This window comes from Diceros bicornis, chromosome 17 (genome assembly GCF_020826845.1).
Source record: "Diceros bicornis minor isolate mBicDic1 chromosome 17, mDicBic1.mat.cur, whole genome shotgun sequence".
Classification (NCBI taxonomy): Eukaryota; Metazoa; Chordata; class Mammalia; order Perissodactyla; family Rhinocerotidae; genus Diceros; species Diceros bicornis.
Window position 1 is genome coordinate 12,134,290 of NC_080756.1, and position 19,396 is coordinate 12,153,685.

Consider the following 19,396-nt stretch of genomic DNA (forward strand, 5'->3'; position numbering starts at 1 on the left):
GGACTCACCTTTCCGCAGAATATCTTCTTCTTGCAGTGGCTGAAGCCTCCTTCTGCCCACCTGAGCAGTGGACCTAGCACTATCTGAGCAGGTGGGCGGAGACCCGCGGCACCGCCTCCAGCGCCCGGGCCAACCTCCAAGTGGGAACTACAATTCCCAGCTGCCTCTGCAGACGCGGGTCGCGGCCACGACGCGCCTGCGCAGTGGCGGAGGCTCAGGCTATACGGTTCCCGCCAATTCTTGCTGTAATCTTGCCTGGGTTGAGTTCCGCGCTCCATGGAGACGTTTGACCCCGCCGAGCTGCCCGAGCTGCTTAAGCTTTATTACCGGAGGCTCTTTCCCTACGCCCAGTACTATCGCTGGCTCAACTATGGCGGAGGTGATGGAGGCGGGGAGCGGGGTGGGTAGAGGGTCGGGAGGAGAGGGGGAGGAGGTTCCGGACCGGTACCTGGGAATGACAATATGAAGTGCCTGCTGTGCGCCAGGCAGTGTGCCGGGTACCTTCGGGAGTTATCTCGAGCCCTCCCTACCACCTCTGAGGTGTGAATAGGCCGAGAGAGGCTGTGATGACCAGCTTACGGCCACACAGTGAAAAGCACAGCCGCTGCTCCTCCCACTACGTGGTCGGACTCACGTTCGGCGCCCCATTTACCTGCCGCGGGCCTGAGCCGGGGGGTCAGTGGGGCGTGAGCGTGATGATCTGCATCAGGGACTGGGGCATCTCCCGGGAGAGGAGAGGTACTTAACTCTTCGCAGTTGAATTTATTAGTGCCCACCGAGGAGAGAGAGGTGGCATTACATATTTAAAATATTTCTGCATCTTTTTCCTCATTTTTACTTCTCCCTATCAGATGCGGGATGGTAAGCCCCTTCAAATTAGGGACTAGGTCTTGTCTTTTTTTTTTTTTTTGCATGTTTAGCGCAGTGCTGGGCACAGGGAGCTCATTAAAAATATCTTCTCATTGGTTAATGTTATAATGCTCTGAGCTGAATAAAGTACCAAATTAACTTTAAAATATACATTTATTTTGCAGTGGTAAAGAATTACTTTCAACACCGTGAATTTTCATTCACATTGAAAGATGATATTTACATTCGCTACCAGTCCTTCAACAACCAGAGTGATCTGGAAAAGGAGATGCAGAAAATGAATCCATACAAGATTGATATAGGCGCAGTATATTCCCACAGAGTAAGAAATCGGTTTTTTATATATCTTGTTTTGTTTTTTAAACCAAGAATGGATTGGTGCCCCCAGCGTTTTGAGATAAAATTTTTAGAGTTTATTCTAGTTGAAGAGCTACGCTTTATTTAACTGTTTTTGCAAGTGGATTGTAATATTTTTTGTTCTGTGATAATCTACATTACTGACTGGAAATCATTTGGAAGTGAATTGGTTGTATTCTCACTAGGACAAAAAAATTGAGTATCTGGCAAAAGACTAAATGAGGAAGTCAGCATGGTTTAAGGGAGGGAATTAAAAGAGAATTACATTCTCTCCCAGCATTGGAGTTACACTTGATTCCTCTCTTTCTCTCACACTCCTGTATCTGTTCCATTAGAAAATCTCTTTCGCTCTACCATAATAATATCTAGAATCCTACCAGTGCTACTACTATCATCTCTCATCTGAATTACTCTAAAAACTTCCTAACAATTTGCTCCTGTAAACTTGAGAGTCTATTCTCAACACAGCAGCCAGAGTGATCCTTTTAAAACAGGTCAGATTCTGTAATTTCCTCTGCTCAAGACCATTCTCCGAAGTGGCTCCCCTTTTCACTCAGAGTAAAAGCCCCTCTCTCTCCCTCACTCATTCCACCTCTGCCACACTGGCCCTTGCTCAAGCAGTTTCCATTGCCTAGAATCCATTTCCCCAGATATCTTCTTGGTTCATTCCCTCACCTCCTTCAAGTCCTTACTCACTGAGGCCCGCTGCAACCTGCCACCCCTCCTACCCGCTGCCACTGATATATTCTGAGTGCCTAGAATAGTGCCTGGGAGAGTACACTGTAAATATTTGTTGAATGAAGGAACATACCAAAGTTGTCCTTCTTCCTTTCCTTAAAAATACACATGTCGGGGGGAAATATACACATGGGATAATAGCTTTTGTATGGGGCTTTTTCATACGTTGTATATCTTGTTTTTCATATCAATCCTTACTATTCTTTTTACAAAGGAGAAAACAAGCCTGGAGAACTTAAATAATTTGCCCTAGGTCACACAATTTCTAAATGATACAGCTGGGACCTGAACCCAGGTTTTCTAACTCTAAATCCTAGAGGAAGAGGAGAAGCGATAAGAAAAGGCAGGCAGGAAAAATATTTTGAAGAAGTTTACTCTTCTTTACAGGTGGAGATTAAAACTGAAGTCTCTATAGAAGGGTCAGGGTGTCTGTCACTCTATTCCATCTCCCTAACACTGAAGGAGGAAAAGTATTTTTTTATTGGGCCGAGACAGGCATCTGTAGACCTTTTTTTTTTTTTTTTAAAAACAGATGTCTCCTACTACTCCTCCTATTTTCTGCTCCCCAGAGGCAACCACTTTCTTTTAGCTGAATAAAGTATTCACCTCCTTGTTTCTAAATAACATGTTTATATTTCTTCCGTTTTTCCATTTCAAGCATTATCTGTTGACTTTCCACTCTGGCAGATAAGGATTTAGCTTTCTTTCACCTCACTTGCTACCCTCACCACACATACAACCTTCTCGTTCCCACGTGCTCCTATATGTTTGTTAGATTAAAAATTAGGGTCAGGGGCCGGCCCAGTGGTGCAAGCGGTTAAGTGCACGCACTCTGCTGCAGCGACCCAGGATTTGCCAGTTCGGATCCCGGGCATGCACTGATGCACTGCTTGTTGAGCCATGCTGTGGCAGCTTCCCATATAAAGTGGAGGAAGATGGGCAGGGATGTTAGCCCAGGGCCAGTCTTCCTCAGCAAAAAAGAGGAGGATTGGTGACAGATGTTAGCTCAGGGCTGGTCCTCCTCACAAAAAAAAAAAAAAATTAGGGTTAGATCACTAATTCAACTCCAAACTCTTTGCAAATTGTTTAAAACTCCCAATGTATTCAGACCTATCAGGTAGTTTGTCAATTTCATCCTAAAGAAATTTCTCCTGCAGCCTTCTGACCTCTAACCTATATTGATTGCTCTCTAAGCCTGATGGATAAATATCATCTTGTAATCACTCTGGTTTCCTTTCACCTCTCTCCTATGTTGGATCCCCTGTTGTCCAGATCCTATCTTCTCTTTTTGGTTTACTCCCTTGTTTTGGTGGAGCACATCCTCCAGGAGCTTCCTGAGGAAAGGTGACTGGAAGACAATCCTTGACTTCTGTATCTGGAAAATGTCTTCATTCTACCTTTATGCTTAACTAATGGTTGAGTTTGTAAATCAATTTCCCTCAGAATTTTGAAGACATTGCTACATTATCTTCTAGTTTCCAATGTTGCTGTTAAGAAGATTAATGCCATTCTGATTCTTGTTCCACTGTATTGGACCTGGAAGCTCTTCAGATTTTCTGTCTTTCCCCTCTGTCCCTAATGTTTTAAAATTTCACAATGATGTGCATTAGTGTGTATCTTTTTTCATATGTTGTGCTAGATATGGGTCCTTATGAGCATGAATTTGTATCCTTCAATTCTGGGAAATTTTTTTTTTTTTTAATATAATTTTTCCTACCTATTTTCTCTGGTCTCTAGAAATCCTAAAATCAGATGTTATACATCTTGGACTGGCCCTCTAATTCTATTTTTTTTCCCTCTTATTTTCTATTCCTTTGTCCTTTTGCTCTACTTTCTGGGGAATTTCCTTAGAGATTTTCATTTCTGGTGTTATATTTTAATTTCCGAGAACTCTTTTTAGAGTCCCTGTGCTTTTTTCATTGATATGTCTTATATCTGAGGATATCAGTGATAGGTTTTTAAGTTTTCTTTTGTTGCACAGTCTGTTTTCTCTAATTTTTTTTTTCCTGTTTTTTCCCCTCTCTTTCATATTAGAGGCTTTCCTCATATGTCTGGTAATCTCTTGCTTGTTGCTTATATTTAGGAATAGAGTATTAAAAAGCTGATTGGAAGCTCTGTACACATGACTGAGATTTCTTTACTACAGGGTGATCTGGCTGGGCTGTTTTATTGAGGAGAAGCTCTGATGTCAGTTTCTCTGGATCTTTGCTAGAATGAAAACTCCACTAGCATAGAGATCTTTGTTTTGTTCACTGGTCTATTCCTAGAGCGTGTAACAGTGTCTGACACAGCTGGTCAGATTCTTCAGAGAGGAGTCTTCTGGTCTCCTGCCTGGGGTGGCAGTGGAAAGGTACAGAAGTTGGGGGAGAGGTCTGGGTCTCAACATTCCCCATGTAAACGTCTATAATCCCCTGAATATCAGTACAATACAACCTTCTTCAACTGTGCCTGTTGCCCCCACCCCCAGCCCAGACACCCTCTGTTTTATGTTCTCCAGACAATAATTCAGGTGTCTTTGCCAGGGAAATGGAAGTGCAGTCACCTAGCTCTGCAGAGTAAGTGTAGGAATCTGGGGAACTAACTACTTCATAAATAGATTTTTAACCACTCCTCCAGTTTTTAATCTCAGCTTACCGTCACACACACTCACTCTCTCCAGAGATACCCATTGTCACCTATTCCTGGGCCTTTTGGGGTTTTTGAGGTGTAAATTGGGTTGTTTCTTATCTTTCCTTACTGAAAGCTCAAGATTCAGCTTTTATGGGTCTCCTTATAAAAACCGTGGTGGTAGTGTCTCCTCGCTGGTTCTTTTTTAAAAGGCTTACGCCTTTCTTGAAAAAAAAAAAAAAACCTTTACTAGCATTTTTGTGCAGGTTTGGAAGGAGCAAAATAAGTATCTGTATTCAGTCCACCTTCTTTACCTGGTAGTCCATAGCCTCAAAGGAGGCTACAGGCTCAGTTCAAATTAATTGGGGAGACTTTTTTGAATTATTGAAAAATTTAAAATATATTTTCGTTACTCACATGTCCAGTAACAATTAAAGGTCCTTAAAACACCTTGCAATAGGGCATTAATTATTTGTATGTACTTTTCCTTATCAGAAACTGAAAAAAGCTTTATTATGATTTCTATTGACCAACAAATATTTAATTATACAATGTTGTATGTCAGTTATGACTCAGTAGAACTGGAAAAAAATATTTATGGTAATATGTATTTATCAAACCCTGTTTTAAGTAGATGAAAGTTACATCAATTCTGGTGGATATATAGGATCCAAATTAATGAACTTTAACTTGAATTATTTGGTTTCTTCACTTCTCTTTGGCCACTTTTTCCATGTGGGTAGAAAATAGCATATAGGGAAACTCTTATAGAAACTGATGTTTTGTACTTTGTAGCCCAATCAACACAATACAGTGAAGCTGGGAGCTTTCCAGGCTCAGGAAAAAGAACTGGTGTTTGACATTGACATGACAGACTACGACGATGTGAGGAGATGTTGTAGGTGAGCACCACATGCCTGGCTGGTAGGGTGGGTGATAGTACTGACAGTGAGTAATGATGATTCTGCTCCAGTTCTGCAGACATATGTTCTAAGTGCTGGACCCTCATGACCATGGCCATACGCATCATCGACCGAGCATTAAAGGGCAAGTATTGGCAGTGTCTGAGTGGGGTCAAATGCAAGAATCTGTTTTCCTGTGAATATTAGTCCATCAATACCATTTTATAATCAAATCTCATAAATGTCCAACATGATTCCATGCAGCATATGATAGGAAAATAAAAGATTAGAATAAAGTTGTAATTGAAACTCTAATAAAGCTGTTGATCAAACCAGTGAGCTTTTTCCCAGTGCAGTCATCTATTGAGCAACTCTGTGTGTGGGTACTATCCTAGATGAGAGAAATATGAAAGATAACAATTCTTACTTCAAGTAGGTTATGCAGTCTAAGGAGACAAATAAGATTGAAGATTACATTTGTGTTATGCACAGGGTGCTATGGGGATATAGAACAGCAGGGTGTATACAGGAATAGGAAGAGATTGGATCAGAAAAGGCTTCCTAGAAGAGATCATGATAAGGATGAAAATGATAATAATAATAGCTAACTCTTACACAGGGGGCTTATTATGTGCCAGGCACTATTCTACACACTACATTTATTGACTCTTTAAATATCCCTAGACTGGTTCTTTAAGGATAAATGGCAGTTGGTCAGGGAGAGAAATGGAAATGCTGGGGCATGAAGAAATTCTTGGCGGAGAGATCAGGATAGGTACAGGAAACTACAAATAATTTAATATAGTTAAGGTGCTACCTGTGGATAAGAGGTAAAAAATGAAGCTGAGGAAGTAAGCAAGCACCAGGATTTTATAGATTTGTTTTAAAACCTATTATTTCTCCCCTCCTCAGAGGACTTTGGATTTAAGCATCGACTCTGGGTATATTCTGGAAGGAGAGGTGTTCATTGTTGGGTCTGTGATGAATCAGTTAGAAAATTATCCTCCGCAGTACGTTCTGGGATAGTTGAGTATTTGAGTCTTGTAAAGGTAAGATCTTCTTAATGATAATTTACATCTCTTTGTTTGCTAGATATTACCAAGCCTGGTATGTTTAGTAACAAAATTAAACTATCTTTTATAGCATCCACATTCCAGAGTAGATGATCTTACCAGTAGATCAATTAAAATCATAGTAGCTAAATTTTTTAACATATTTCATATTTTGCTGTAAGTATCCTCCTTTTGTAGCAAAAGGAAGATTAGTTTACTTTCTCGTTCAATTATGTCAGGTAAAGTTAACCCAGAAAGTTACAGGTATTGAGACTATATAAAATAGCATCCAAGCTTCTATACTTTGACAGAATCAGTAACTTTAGAATGCGTTAAAGAAGTTTTTTTTTTTTTTTTTTGTGAGGAGATCAGCCCTGTGCTAACATCTGCCAATCCTCCTCTTTTTTTGCTGAGGAAGACTGGCCCTGGGCTAGCATCCGCGCCCATCTTCCTCCACTTTATATGGGACGCCGCCACAGCATGGCTTGCCAAGCGGTGCGTCGGTGCACGCCGGGGATCCAAACCGGCGACCCCCGGGCCGCTGCAGTGGAGCACGCTCACTTAACCACTTGCGCCACCTGGCAGGCCCCTAAAGAAATTTTTAAATTATTTCCATTTATGTTCCATAACATACATGAAATTCTTTTTTGATGGTTTATTTTTCAGGGTGGTCAAGATGTTAAAAAGAAAGTTCACCTAAGTGAAAATGTTCATCCTTTTGTCAGGTCTGTTGGAAAAGACTCCACGCAGTTTAAGTTGTGTCTGATTTACCTTTACATGCTTTCAGAATTACCTTGTTATCAATTTTCTCTGCTGGGGTAGCATTTTACAAAAATAATAGCTAGAGTTAATTGAGTGTCTATTTTATGCTGCAGTATTCATAATAGGTACTTTACAAATGTTCTCATTGGTCTTCACAACAACTAAATGAGAACCATGCTGGTATCTCCACTTACAGATGAGGAAAGTGAGATTTGGAGAGATCTCTCCAAATGGCAAAGATTGAATGAAACAGTAGATGTGAAGTCTCTTTGCAAATTGCTAAGCACTATATAATTGTTGAGATAGTAAAGCGAGCAATTCAGAGTAGAATCTGTAGGCTGCATCCCTTATTCTACTGATGCATTATTACGTTGTCCTGCTTTGGTTGCTTTCTACCCTTGTTACATATTTATGATGATATTAACCTTCTAAGTTGTGGAGTTTAAGAAGTAAACATTTCTTGAATGTCTGTTCTAAGCCAGGTACTATGTTAGGTTCTTTCCCCTTAGAGTGTCTCATTTAACTCTCATAATGCTGTGAAGGGGTATTATTCCCATTTTACCTAGTTAAGTTCTAGAAATTCAGTGAAAATAAGCTCTAGCCTCCCAAATGGCAACAAAAGCTATGTGACATATGTGTTGCTAATACTGTTGGGACTTATTGTTATTGTTATTCCTACAGGAAATCTATAAACATAATAAAAAAATACTTCGAAGGATATGCCTTGGTGGGTCAAGATATTCTTGAAAATAAAGAAAACTGGGATAAGATTTTAGCCCTTGTTCCTGAAAATATCCTTTCTGAAGACCATTTCTATGTGAACTACTTATATTGATCTATGATATTATAAGTGTGTTCTGCTTGCATATTCTCATATACTTATTCTTATAAGTTTAATGTTTTTTATGTAAAACATCTCCTGTATTTCTGCATTTTTGTATTTCCAGTCTGGAATACAATAAGAAATGAGGCCATTTCATAAATAAATTTCCACATTTTGGAAGTTGATCCTCCTAGAATTAATGGCTATTTAAAGAATGATAAATCATTTCATCAAAATATGTGCAGACCAGGGAAAGGTTTTACATTAAAGTGTATAGTTATTTTGGCATTCTTTCTGTCATATCACTACTATATTTTTACAGGGGAATTTTTTAAGGATATGTATTTAAATTTAATATTTGCATTTTAGAAAACAATAATTACTTTCTATATAAACTTTAGATATCCTTGTGGTAATACATACTGAAAATAAGTTGTTCACTGATGTGCCCTAAATGAGCGTGTTCCTGGGGCCAGCCCTGTGGCATAGTGGTCAAGTTCATGCATTCTGCTTCAGCAGCCCAGGGTTCACCGGTTCGGATCCCGGGCGCAGACCTACTCACTGCTCAGCAAGCCATGCTGAGGCGGCGTTCCACATAGAAGAGTTCCAACTCTACAACTATGATATACAACTATGTACTGGGGTTTTGGGGAGGAAAAGAAAAAGGGGAAGATTGGCAAGAGATGTCAGAGCAGGGCCAATCTCCCTCGAAAAAAAAAAAGAGCATGTTCCTTAATGGCCCATCACCAATTCATGGTGAACTTCAACAAAGCTTCCAAAAGCATCACAATTCACTTCAGCGTTGGGAGGAATTGAAGAAAGCCAGCAGCAGATGTCAGGTATATTCCATTGAAATCTGTATTACACATATAATGATGCAATTCTTAACTAAATTCTATTTGTTTTGCTGAGTAAGTTAAAGATGGTTGAAGATCATTTTTTAAATACTTTTAAAGAAATCCTCAAAAGTTCCTACTGATCCTCATGCTGAACTTGCATCTGCTTTTAGAATAACATCAAAAATGACAAATGTGGACCCTGGCTTGAGTGGGAGATCATGCTCCAGTACTGTTTTCCACGGCTGGATATCAATGTTAGCAAAGGAATCAATCATTTACTGAAGAGCCCTTTCAGTGTTCATCCAAAAACAGGTACTATGTAAAGACAGGAAGGAAAACTAAAAAATGAAAGTTATTTTTTGTTTTAGCAAGCATGTCACTGGGGTGAATACATATGATGGCTGACATATTAAAGGCTGAAGAATGTTTCTGTCAGCTAATACCTAAATTAACTTATTTTTTAATTGTTGATTAGTAGCTACCGGATGACTTTCCACCATGTAAATAATTCTTGGTTGGGTTTCTGAGGTTCAGTGTTAGAATTAGAGTTGGAGAGAAACTTAGAAATCATAGGACAACAGCTCTCATTGTACAGAAGAGAAAACAGTGGCCTAGGAGGTTAAAGTGACTCGTCCACAGTCTTAAAACAAATTGTGAACAGAGTTCAGTTCTTAAAACTCAAAGTTCTGTGCTTTTCCACTATGCTGCCTCCCTCAGTTCTTTTTCAATAGTTTTAGCTTTCCACTTTCACATTTCTCTTACATAAGATTTGATGGACTGAAACTGACTTTAAAATAAATATAAAAGTGGCTATATTGGCATAAACTTTGCTCCATCCAACCAAGAGACATAATAAAGAAGTATATAGTTGTCCTTTGTAGTGTCAACAGTCCAACTCTGCCACTCATTGTGGGATTTTAAGCAAACTACTCTCTGTGCCTTGGTTTTCTCATCTGTAAAATGGAGATAATAATAATACCTACTTCAATGGGTTATTGTGAAGATCTGAAATGTAAAGTGCTTAGAAAAGTGTCACACATTCAGTTCTTCCAAATTGCGTAGTTTCCTTTAATAATCTACAATGACTCCATAGCCTGTACATTTATATAGCCCCTTTTCAGACCTGTCAACTATGTGTTTTTAGCTTCTTTTGGTAATAAGCTTAATATTTCTTAATATTTATTTTAAGCTTAATTCTAAAGCTTCAGTGGGTATCCTCTTATTCTGATATTCAAGGTTTGAGTAAATAATTATGTTCATTCATAAGTATATACATTTTGATTATTTCCTTTTCCCATTAAGTAGCTGTAGTCTTTTTACTCTGTCTACAAACAGCAACTCCCAGTTCCCTTAATTATTTTACTTATAATCTTTATAGTCATTATCTCATTTTTGAGATGTGATGAATTTTATGTAGTATCCCAGGTGTGGATATTGTAAAAGGGTAGTATGATGTTGTCTATTTTATTTCCAAAATGCTTTCTAAAGATGCACAACATACAGGTGTCTGTTTTGATCTCAGCAAATAAGCCAAGATAATTAAACTATTTCCATCAATTTTATTCCATTTTCAGAACTCACTAAATTTGAGATTGTTCTGTACTTAAATACAGGATGATATTAGGAAGATGGGGATAGAAATAAAAGTAAAGAGCAACTAGATAATAGTTCAAGTCTTTCACGCCTATTTTTTGATTTTTTTTAAGAGAAATAAAAGGCACAGCTAATGTGAAAGTATTTTTAATTTATATTTCTAAATATTGTTTTTAACAGATAAGTATAACCCTTTTTCTAAGCCTTAGATTAAAATTTTAGCCAAAAATAACTTGTAGGAGACAGCCTATAATGATTTATATTCCACAATCATCAGTTTATAGCTTTTGGTTCTTGCAGGTCGCATTTCTGTGCCTATTGATTTACGGAAAGTGGATCAGTTTGATCCATTTGCTGTTCCAACCATAAGGTATGTTCCAGATCACTGATCACTCCTTTTTAGTTTGTGATTGTTGTTCTGAATTAGAAGTAGATGGGATTAGATCCCTTCCAGCTGTTCTGAGGCTATATGATGATGCCCTGGGAGAGCAGCATTTCCTAGTGAGTTCCACAGAACACAAGTTTTTCAGCTGTTGTTATGAAAGAAAAAGATTTTAAGTTCAAATAAGTTTGGGAAATGCTGACTTAAACAGATTAAAAGTTCTTTACTGCAAGATTCCCCGGTCTTTAATATGCTAATGTGTGTGGAAAACTCCAAGAAGAGATTATGGTTTTTAGAATATCCCAAATTTAGTTGGCCACATAATTTTTTCACAGAAAATCTTGTAGGATTCACATGCTATCATACACTGGGTAATGTTGACCAAGAACCAGCTTTAAAATTCTCTTATTCTATTATTTGTAGCTCTATCTGCCATGAATTGGATGCCATTTCCACTAATGAAGAGGAAAAAGAGGAGAACGAAGCTGAATCTGATATCAAACATAGAACCAGAGGTAGGTTAATATATTGAAATGTCACTTTAACAGAAGCTTTTTATATAGACATCCTTCTGTCACACCAGTAATTAATTCTCCTTGGATTCAGCCCAGAATGTATCGATGTTTATCCTGAAGCCAGCTCAGTAACAAATAATGTTATAGCATCATTTCTGTCCTTTCTTCATCAATTTCCCAAATGGTGCTGATGAATCTAATTTGAGTCAACAAATATTTACTAAGCAACATCTATATGCCAGGATCTCTATTGTAAGATTAAGTGGTCAATGGGTGTTGATAGTTGTTTGAATCTCGCAGTCCTAGATTCAACAGCTATTTATTTAACAATCACTAAGTATGCAGTACTTTTGTTCTTTGTTTTTGATGTATCCAGATGAGTGTTATGGTAAATATATGTCTAACCTAGAATTGAACTGTATATTCAAGAATTTGAAGGAGCTGGGGAATTTATAAATCTTCCTGCTAATGGAAGTCAAATCTTATACTGATACCCAAGATACGCTCAATAGCAATAGAGTCCAATAGCACTTTCTGTGAAGATGGAAATGTTATGCATTGCCCAATATACAGTCATTAGCCACATGTGGCTTTTAAGCACTTGAAATGTGAGAGACTAGATTTTTAATTTCATTTAATTTTAATTTAAATAGCCACATGTGGCTAGTGACTACTGTAGTGGACAGTGCAGACCAGTGATGTCTGATTGACCTTTTTAGGTCAAATGTTGCTAGCCTCCTTTCAAAACCCAAGCTCAAATATCACTTCATCTATTCCAGCTCTAACGTAATACCTAAACATAGTACATTCCACTATTAATGTTTGTAGAGTGATTACAAGTATTCTGTTTAAAATATCTGAAAAAGTCTCCAACATGAAAAATCAGAATAAACTGGAAAAAAGAACTCACGGAAAAGAGACAATGCAAGGAACAAAGAAAATCTTTTTTAAAAAAACTAATATCCTCAGAGAATAAAAGAAGATAGTGCATTCATGAAGCAAGATCATAATGCTATGAAAAAGAAACACTCAGAGAACAAGAAAGAGGTCTTAAAAATCAAAAACATAATCATTAGAAGAAAACATTCAATGGAGGGGCCAGCTCCGTGGCCTAGTGGTTAAGTTTGGCACGCTCCGCTTTGGCAGCCCAGGTTTGGTTCCCAAGCGCAGACCTCCACCACTCATCAGTGGCCATGCTGTGGCAGTGACCCACATACAAAATCCACAGAGGAAGGCTGACAACAGATATTAGCTCAGGGGGAGTCTTCCTCAAGCAAAAAAAAAGGAAGGTTGGTGACAGATGTTAGCTCAGGGCAAATTTTCCTCAGGAAAAAAAAAAAAAGTTCAGTGGAAGGGTTGGAAAAGAAAAGTTGAGATTTCCCAGAAAGTAGTACAAAAAAGACAAGTTTGTTGTTGTGGTTGTTTTAAGGAGGAAAAAGATAAAGACAATTAGGGGACTGTTTCAGGAGGTCTAATATCTGACGATGGGAGTTTCAGAAAAAGAACAAATAAAACAGGGAGGAAAAAATTGTCAAAATTATATAGGAAAATATCCCAGAAATGAGCCCTTGATTGAAAGGACTCAGCATAATATGAAAACAGACCTACACCAAGGCACATCATTTTGAAATTTCAGAACACTGAGAATTAAGAAAAGATCTGAAGAGCTTTCAGACCCCTTCCTACTATCCCTCCCCCCAAAAAAGCCACAGACCTAGGAAGAATGGCCTCAGGTTTCTAAATAACAGTGGAAGTGTTCATTTGTTAGAAGTGGGTACTAGAAAAGAAAAAAGTTGTTGCCATTCAAGAGGATGGAGAGGTCAGAATTAGGGCAGGGGGCTACTCTTTTTTCCATTCGTTATAAACCTGTTAGTACCATTTTACTCTTTTTAACAAAGTGCTGGGGCTGGCGCACTGGTGCAGCGGTTAAGTGTGTGCACTCCACTTCGGCAGCCTGGGGTTCGCAGGTTCGCATCCCAGGCTTACACCAATGCACTGCTTGTCAAGCCATGGTGTGGCGGCGTCCCATGTAGAGTGGAGGAAGATGGGCACGGATGTTAGCCCAAGGCCAGTCTTCCTCAGCAAAAAGAGGGGGATTGGCATCAGATGTTAGGTCAGGGCCCATCTTCCTCATAAATAAATAAATAAAGTCTTTAAAAAAAAAAAAAAAACTGGGCCGGCCCCGTGGCGTAGTGGTTAAGTGCGTGCGCTCTGCTGCTGGCAGCCCTGGTTCAGATCCCAGGTATGCACCAACACACCGCTTGTCAGGCCACGCTGTGGCAGCATCCCACATAAAGTGGCGGAAGATCGGCTTGGATGTTAGCTCAGGGCCAGTCTTCCTCAGCAAAAAGAGGAGGAATGGCAGATGTCAGCTCAGGGCTGATCTTCCTCACAAAAAAACAAAAAAAAAACCAAAGTGCTTATATTACTTTAATACAGTTTTTTAGATTTAATGTCTCTTTATGGACATCTTTTTCTTTTGTTCAGACATGTTAAGGAAGCAAGTTTTGGCTCCTTATAAGGAGAAATTTTCTAGTAAATATAACTGTTCCAAAATAAACTGAACTGCCTATCATTTCAAGTAATCATAAATAGGCTAATAGCCATCAATCAGTCAGGGATGCTTTAAAGGCGGTGGGAAGTTGAAATAGGAGAGATATAAGTTCCTTATTATCTCTTTCGTTTCTGCAATTTTAAGCCTTTGTCCTTTTTCACATTAGTACCATTTGCTCCTTCCCTTCTACTTCCCAAATCCTGGAATGTTCTCCACTCTCCTCTCTGACTATCTAGTTATATCTTTTTTCTAAGACCCAGTTCATAGTCACCTCAACATTGATTGGTCAATTCTTTGGACTCATAACTATCCATATGCCTTCTGTCCTTTAATTATATATTGTTTTCTATAACGTATAGGATTTGTGTTTCCAACTCATTTAAAAACTTGAGACCAAGTAGTATGGCTTATACTTTTTTAGAATTTAGCATAGTACTTAATGTATAATAGGCAGTTAGTAAATATTTGTTTAAATAATTATCAAGTGCCTATTATATATTCCACAGTGGTGAAACAAACATAGACCTACATCCAAGGAGCTTATAATCTTGTACTCAAGGTTCAAAGTACTATGTGGTTGATCCCAAACTAAACTTTTTTTGGTTTTTTTTATTTATAATTATATTATAATTATATATATATTATAATTATAAATAAATAATTTATAATATTATTTATATAATGTTTTATTATTATATAATATATACATTTATAATTTATAATTATAAATATATTTATAATATATTTATTATATATAATATATAATATTGTTATATTTATATTGTTTATAAATTATTTATTAATAATTTATTATAATATTTAATAAATTATTATATAAATAATATATTATAAGAAAATTCATATAGGGCCAGCCCCAGTGACCTAGTGGTTAAGTTCAGCGTGCTCTGCTTCAGCAGCCCAGGTTCGATTCCTGGACGCAGACCTACACCACTCACCTGTCAGTGGTCATGGTGTGGCAGCAGCTCACATAGGAAAGAGGAAGATTGGTGGTGGATGTTAGCTCAGGGCACATCTTCCTCAGCAAAAAATAAATAAATAAGAAAATTCATATATAAAAATATAGGACAAAATTATAATGTACTTTCATAACTTCCACAGTTCAGATATTCTTCGTTAATACCTTCATTGAGATTCTTTTTCTAGTCCCAAGTAAGTCAGATAACATTTACTAAAACTTTTTAAAGTATAGTTTCTTTTTTCACTCTCTTCAATGAACTATGAGGACTCTTATTCCAACAGACATAGCAAACTCCCAAAATTCAAATCTCATCTTGTTCTCAATCAGATTTTCTTCCCCTATTGGCTATTAATTATAGACTATGTAATTAAATGAATGATTAAGATTCTGCATTCAAAATTTTATGTACATTTTTAGACTATTTTATAAATGAAAGAATACCTGTTCTTAATACACTGTGACTATAAACTTCTAATCGTCTTTAGAAGGCATGGCCCTGACTTCACATTTTTAATGTTTTGCTCTGTTGGTAAAACTATTTTTTACTGAAGCCACAATTTTTAAAGAAAAGAATGTTGGAGGAGACTTAACACATAGCAGTAGATTATATTAGTCTAGTACTAGAAAGCCTGACTACTAGAGTAGATATGTACATGCGCTTTGGCTGTTTTAGAGCAGCACTGTCTAACACAGTAGCCACATATGGCTATTAAGCACTTGAAATGTGGCTAGTATAACTAAGAAACTGATTTTTTTAATTTAATTTTAATTAATTTAAATTTAAAAACTGACACTCAATTCAATCATTGGAAAACTTTTAAGTATATTTGGAAAACTTGGATATATGAGCCTACTTTTTCAACTGTATATTTTATAATTTAAATGTAAATATACATGTGGTATTTCTGATGATAATCTAGTATCTAAATGGAGACATACTGGGCCGGCCCCATGGCTTAGCGGGTAAGTGCGTGCGATCCGCTGCTGGCGGCCTGGGTTCGGATCCCGGGCGCGCACCGATACACTGCTTCTCCGGCCATGCTGAGGCCGCGTCCCACATACAGCAACTAGAAGGATGTGCAACTATGACATACAACTATCTAGTGGGGCTTTGGGGAAAAAGAAATAAATAAATAAAAATTAAAAAATAAATAAATAAATAAATGGAAACATACTTTAAGTACAAAATACTAGATTTCAAAGTATGAAAGAATGTAAAATATTTCAATTTTTATTATATGTTGAAATGATAATTTAGATATACTGGGTGAAATAAAATATATTATTAAAATTAATTTCACCTTTTTAATGTGGCTACTAGAGTGTTTAAAATTATACATTTCTCATTATATTTCTATTTGACAGTACTGTTCTAGAGAATTCTTACAAGAAACTTAAAGTTATACTTTCATGTTATTCTTGCTCCAAAACACTAATTATAATGCATGTCTTCATAATTTAGATTATAAGAAGACCAGTCTAGCTCCTTATGTAAAAGTTTTTGAACAGTTTCTTGAAAACCTGGATAAATCCCGAAAAGGAGAACTTCTCAAGAAGAGTGGTAAGACTATACACTTTTCCCTTTTAGCTGTTTAGATTTTAGTATGGGTAGTTTAAAGCATCCAGCAAGTGAGCAATTCTAAAGCTCTAGTCTTTGCCCTCCCAAAAAAAGTTATTGATTTATATTACTATCCTTAGTGTTTTTGAAAATTGAGCTTCCTTAATTCAATTCAACACATATTCATTAAACTCCTTCTATTATGTCAGGTACTATGAGGGAAACAAAGATGAATTCCATACCCTGCCTCCCTGCCTTTAGGAAGTACTATCTAGTACAAAATAAAGATGCTAAGAAAATGCTAAGAAAGCGATCTCATCTGATTGAGAGAACCTGAGATTTCATATGAAAGGAGTGGTATTGGAACTCTTTTCAGTGAGCTGCTAAACGAATTCTAATCCCCAGTGCCAATATACCATGCCTTGAGGTATGAGTAGGATTTCTACAAGCAGAGACTTGATGAGATAGGAGTACAAAAGTGGAAAAAGAAGACAGATGGTTCATTCTTGAAGGAACAGCAGGAGCAAAGGCATAGAGGCAGGAAAGCATCAGGTCACTCTGGAGGCCATCAAGTAGTACAACTAATCTGGAAAAATGTGTGTCAGGATAGAAATATGAAGAAGCAGACTGAAGCCAGAGTATAGGCGGCCTTGAATTCCAGTCTTGGGAGTTTGGGCTTAATTCATTAGAGACAGGGAAGCTATTAAAGCTTTTTGAGGAAGAGAGTGCCATGATTTGTAGTTTCATCTAGAAAGGTAAATCTAGCAAAAATATATCTGGGGATAGAATAGAGCCCAAGAGACCAAGTGGGCTATTACCATTAGGACAGTAGTATTGGAGATCTCCATAAAGTGCATATCCTGGAGCCATCCTTGAGACTTGGTAATGATTTGGAAGTGGAGAGATGAAAGATAGAAGTAAAAGAGTCACAGAAGCCAGGGGAAAGGAAAGTTTCAGGAGATTATTAAGGGTCAGATGCAGTAGGAAACTGATAAAATCCTCTTGGATATAGGAACTAGAAGGAGGTGCTAAGAGGATAAGTAGTGTCAAAGGAAGAGTTCTTTAAATAGGAGAGACCTGAGCATATGTGTAAGCCAAAAGAAAAAAATCAGCAGTGGATAGTATTCAAGAGATTGATAGATACCACAGAAAACTGGCAATGTTATAGACATACAAACTCCCTTTCCACTTCATTTTTGAAAAAAATGTGTGATGGTTAAAGAGTAGTGCCTAAGATAATGCTCTACTCATAGCAGACACTCAAATATGTGCTTACTGAATGAACAATGATGACTCTGAACTTGGAAAGCCTAGTTGAAGCTGCCATTCCAACTGGCGATATTAAGTCCTTTGTATTCTTGTTCTATACTAGCTCAGCCTATAATGTGGGCTTCAGCAAATGTGAAAGCCAATCTTTATGCATGATGTGAATTTAATGGAAGCATTAAGCAAATCAGAATGTGAAAATAAATGGGCTTTGTTTTGCTTTATTGTCCTTTGATAAAAATCTATTTTATTTCAGATTTACAAAAAGACTTCTGAAGATAACTCCCCTCAAACTAATGTGGATATCTTCTACTTTCAACCAAGAATCAAATACTTCAAGAGTCATTTAATAAATATGGCAGAACCATGTACGCATCTTCATGCTCAAAGCAAAATTTCCTTTTCTCCAGAAATAATTATGTTGAAAAGATTCCTGAGACCACCAAAGCAGAGTGTCCAGGTTCCTGGAAGGAGCAATAATGGGAGGAATAAGTGGATTGCAGATAAATTTGTAAAATTTAATATTATACAAAGATAATTCTAAGATTTCTGATATAAATACTCACTTCTACCAGTTGCCCTATATAGAGGTAAGTGAACAATAATATGCCCAAGACTAGATATAGCCTGCATATTTCTGGAGTGAGTAGTCTAGGTGAAGGAGAGCTTTGTCCTTAAGTCGTAGACACTTAAGTTAATTATATCTGGAGTGTGTATTCAGTCACTTCCTAATTTTGCTTACTAGTATTTTTATTGGTCAGGCCACACCTCACTGCCCATCTTTTAAAAATCATTTTAAACTGGGCATCTAAACCTACCAAAACATCAATTCAAAAGATATGAGTTACCAGATTACAATATTAGGACCTAGTTGAGTATTTTTTACAACTGTTGCAATTGTAGCTCCTAACTTCTTCCCTCAGAGAACAATTAGATTAGTCTACACTGTAAAGAAGCAGCTTAGAAAAAATAACCAACTTCACCAACATAAAACCTGTTGTACTTGTCAAAACACTTGGACTTTGTGCATATCCAGATATTTTAATTTTAAAGGTTTCATTTTTTCCATATTTGATTTTGTGTGGTAGATTCGGAAGTGTCAGATTTCTTTGCCTGGTTTTACAACCAGTCTAAACAAAACAGTTATTCTGGTGTTTACATTCTGTCTTCTGAGAAGCAGGCTATCAGATTGGTGATTCTGTGATTTATGAAAATTTTCCTTCCTTCGCATTTCCTTTAACATCCTTTTCTCTATAGCCACAGCCTTTTTCTTTTATCTTTTGGTTTATATAAAACAGACTGTCATGCAGTCAACATACTGAAATGCCTTGCATTTCTTTCTCTTTTCTAATTTTTTAAGAAAAAATATTAAAGACTATTGTGTGAAATTCCTCTTTATTTGAGCTTCTGTTTATTATGTATTATTCAGTCTTCAGGTTCAGAAAACAGTGGGTCAATTAAAACTCCTGAATACAAAATTACTAAAGACTCCTTAGTCCATCTTAAGAACTCAAAACAAGAGTGGAATGACTGGTATTATGCTTTCAACAAGAGATGTTTTAAGCTTCCAATATGTCTAGCATTAAACTATTTTAATGC

General features: G+C 37.2%; 1 protein-coding gene across 1 annotated transcript; it reads left to right on the top strand.

Annotated features, from left to right (window-relative positions):
* Window positions 1-230: 230 nt before the first annotated feature.
* Window positions 231-19,189, top strand: PRIM1 (DNA primase subunit 1). The gene is made up of 13 exons (XM_058557878.1): window positions 231-379; window positions 1,035-1,192; window positions 5,368-5,474; window positions 5,546-5,619; window positions 6,387-6,523; window positions 7,193-7,251; window positions 7,970-8,079; window positions 8,859-8,950; window positions 9,121-9,262; window positions 10,844-10,913; window positions 11,349-11,440; window positions 16,436-16,534; window positions 18,054-19,189. Exons 1-13 carry the CDS (start codon window positions 277-279, stop codon window positions 18,071-18,073), a joined length of 1,263 nt encoding a protein of 420 aa, XP_058413861.1. The 5' UTR covers window positions 231-276; the 3' UTR covers window positions 18,074-19,189.
* The last annotated feature ends 207 nt before the right edge of the window (window positions 19,190-19,396 follow it).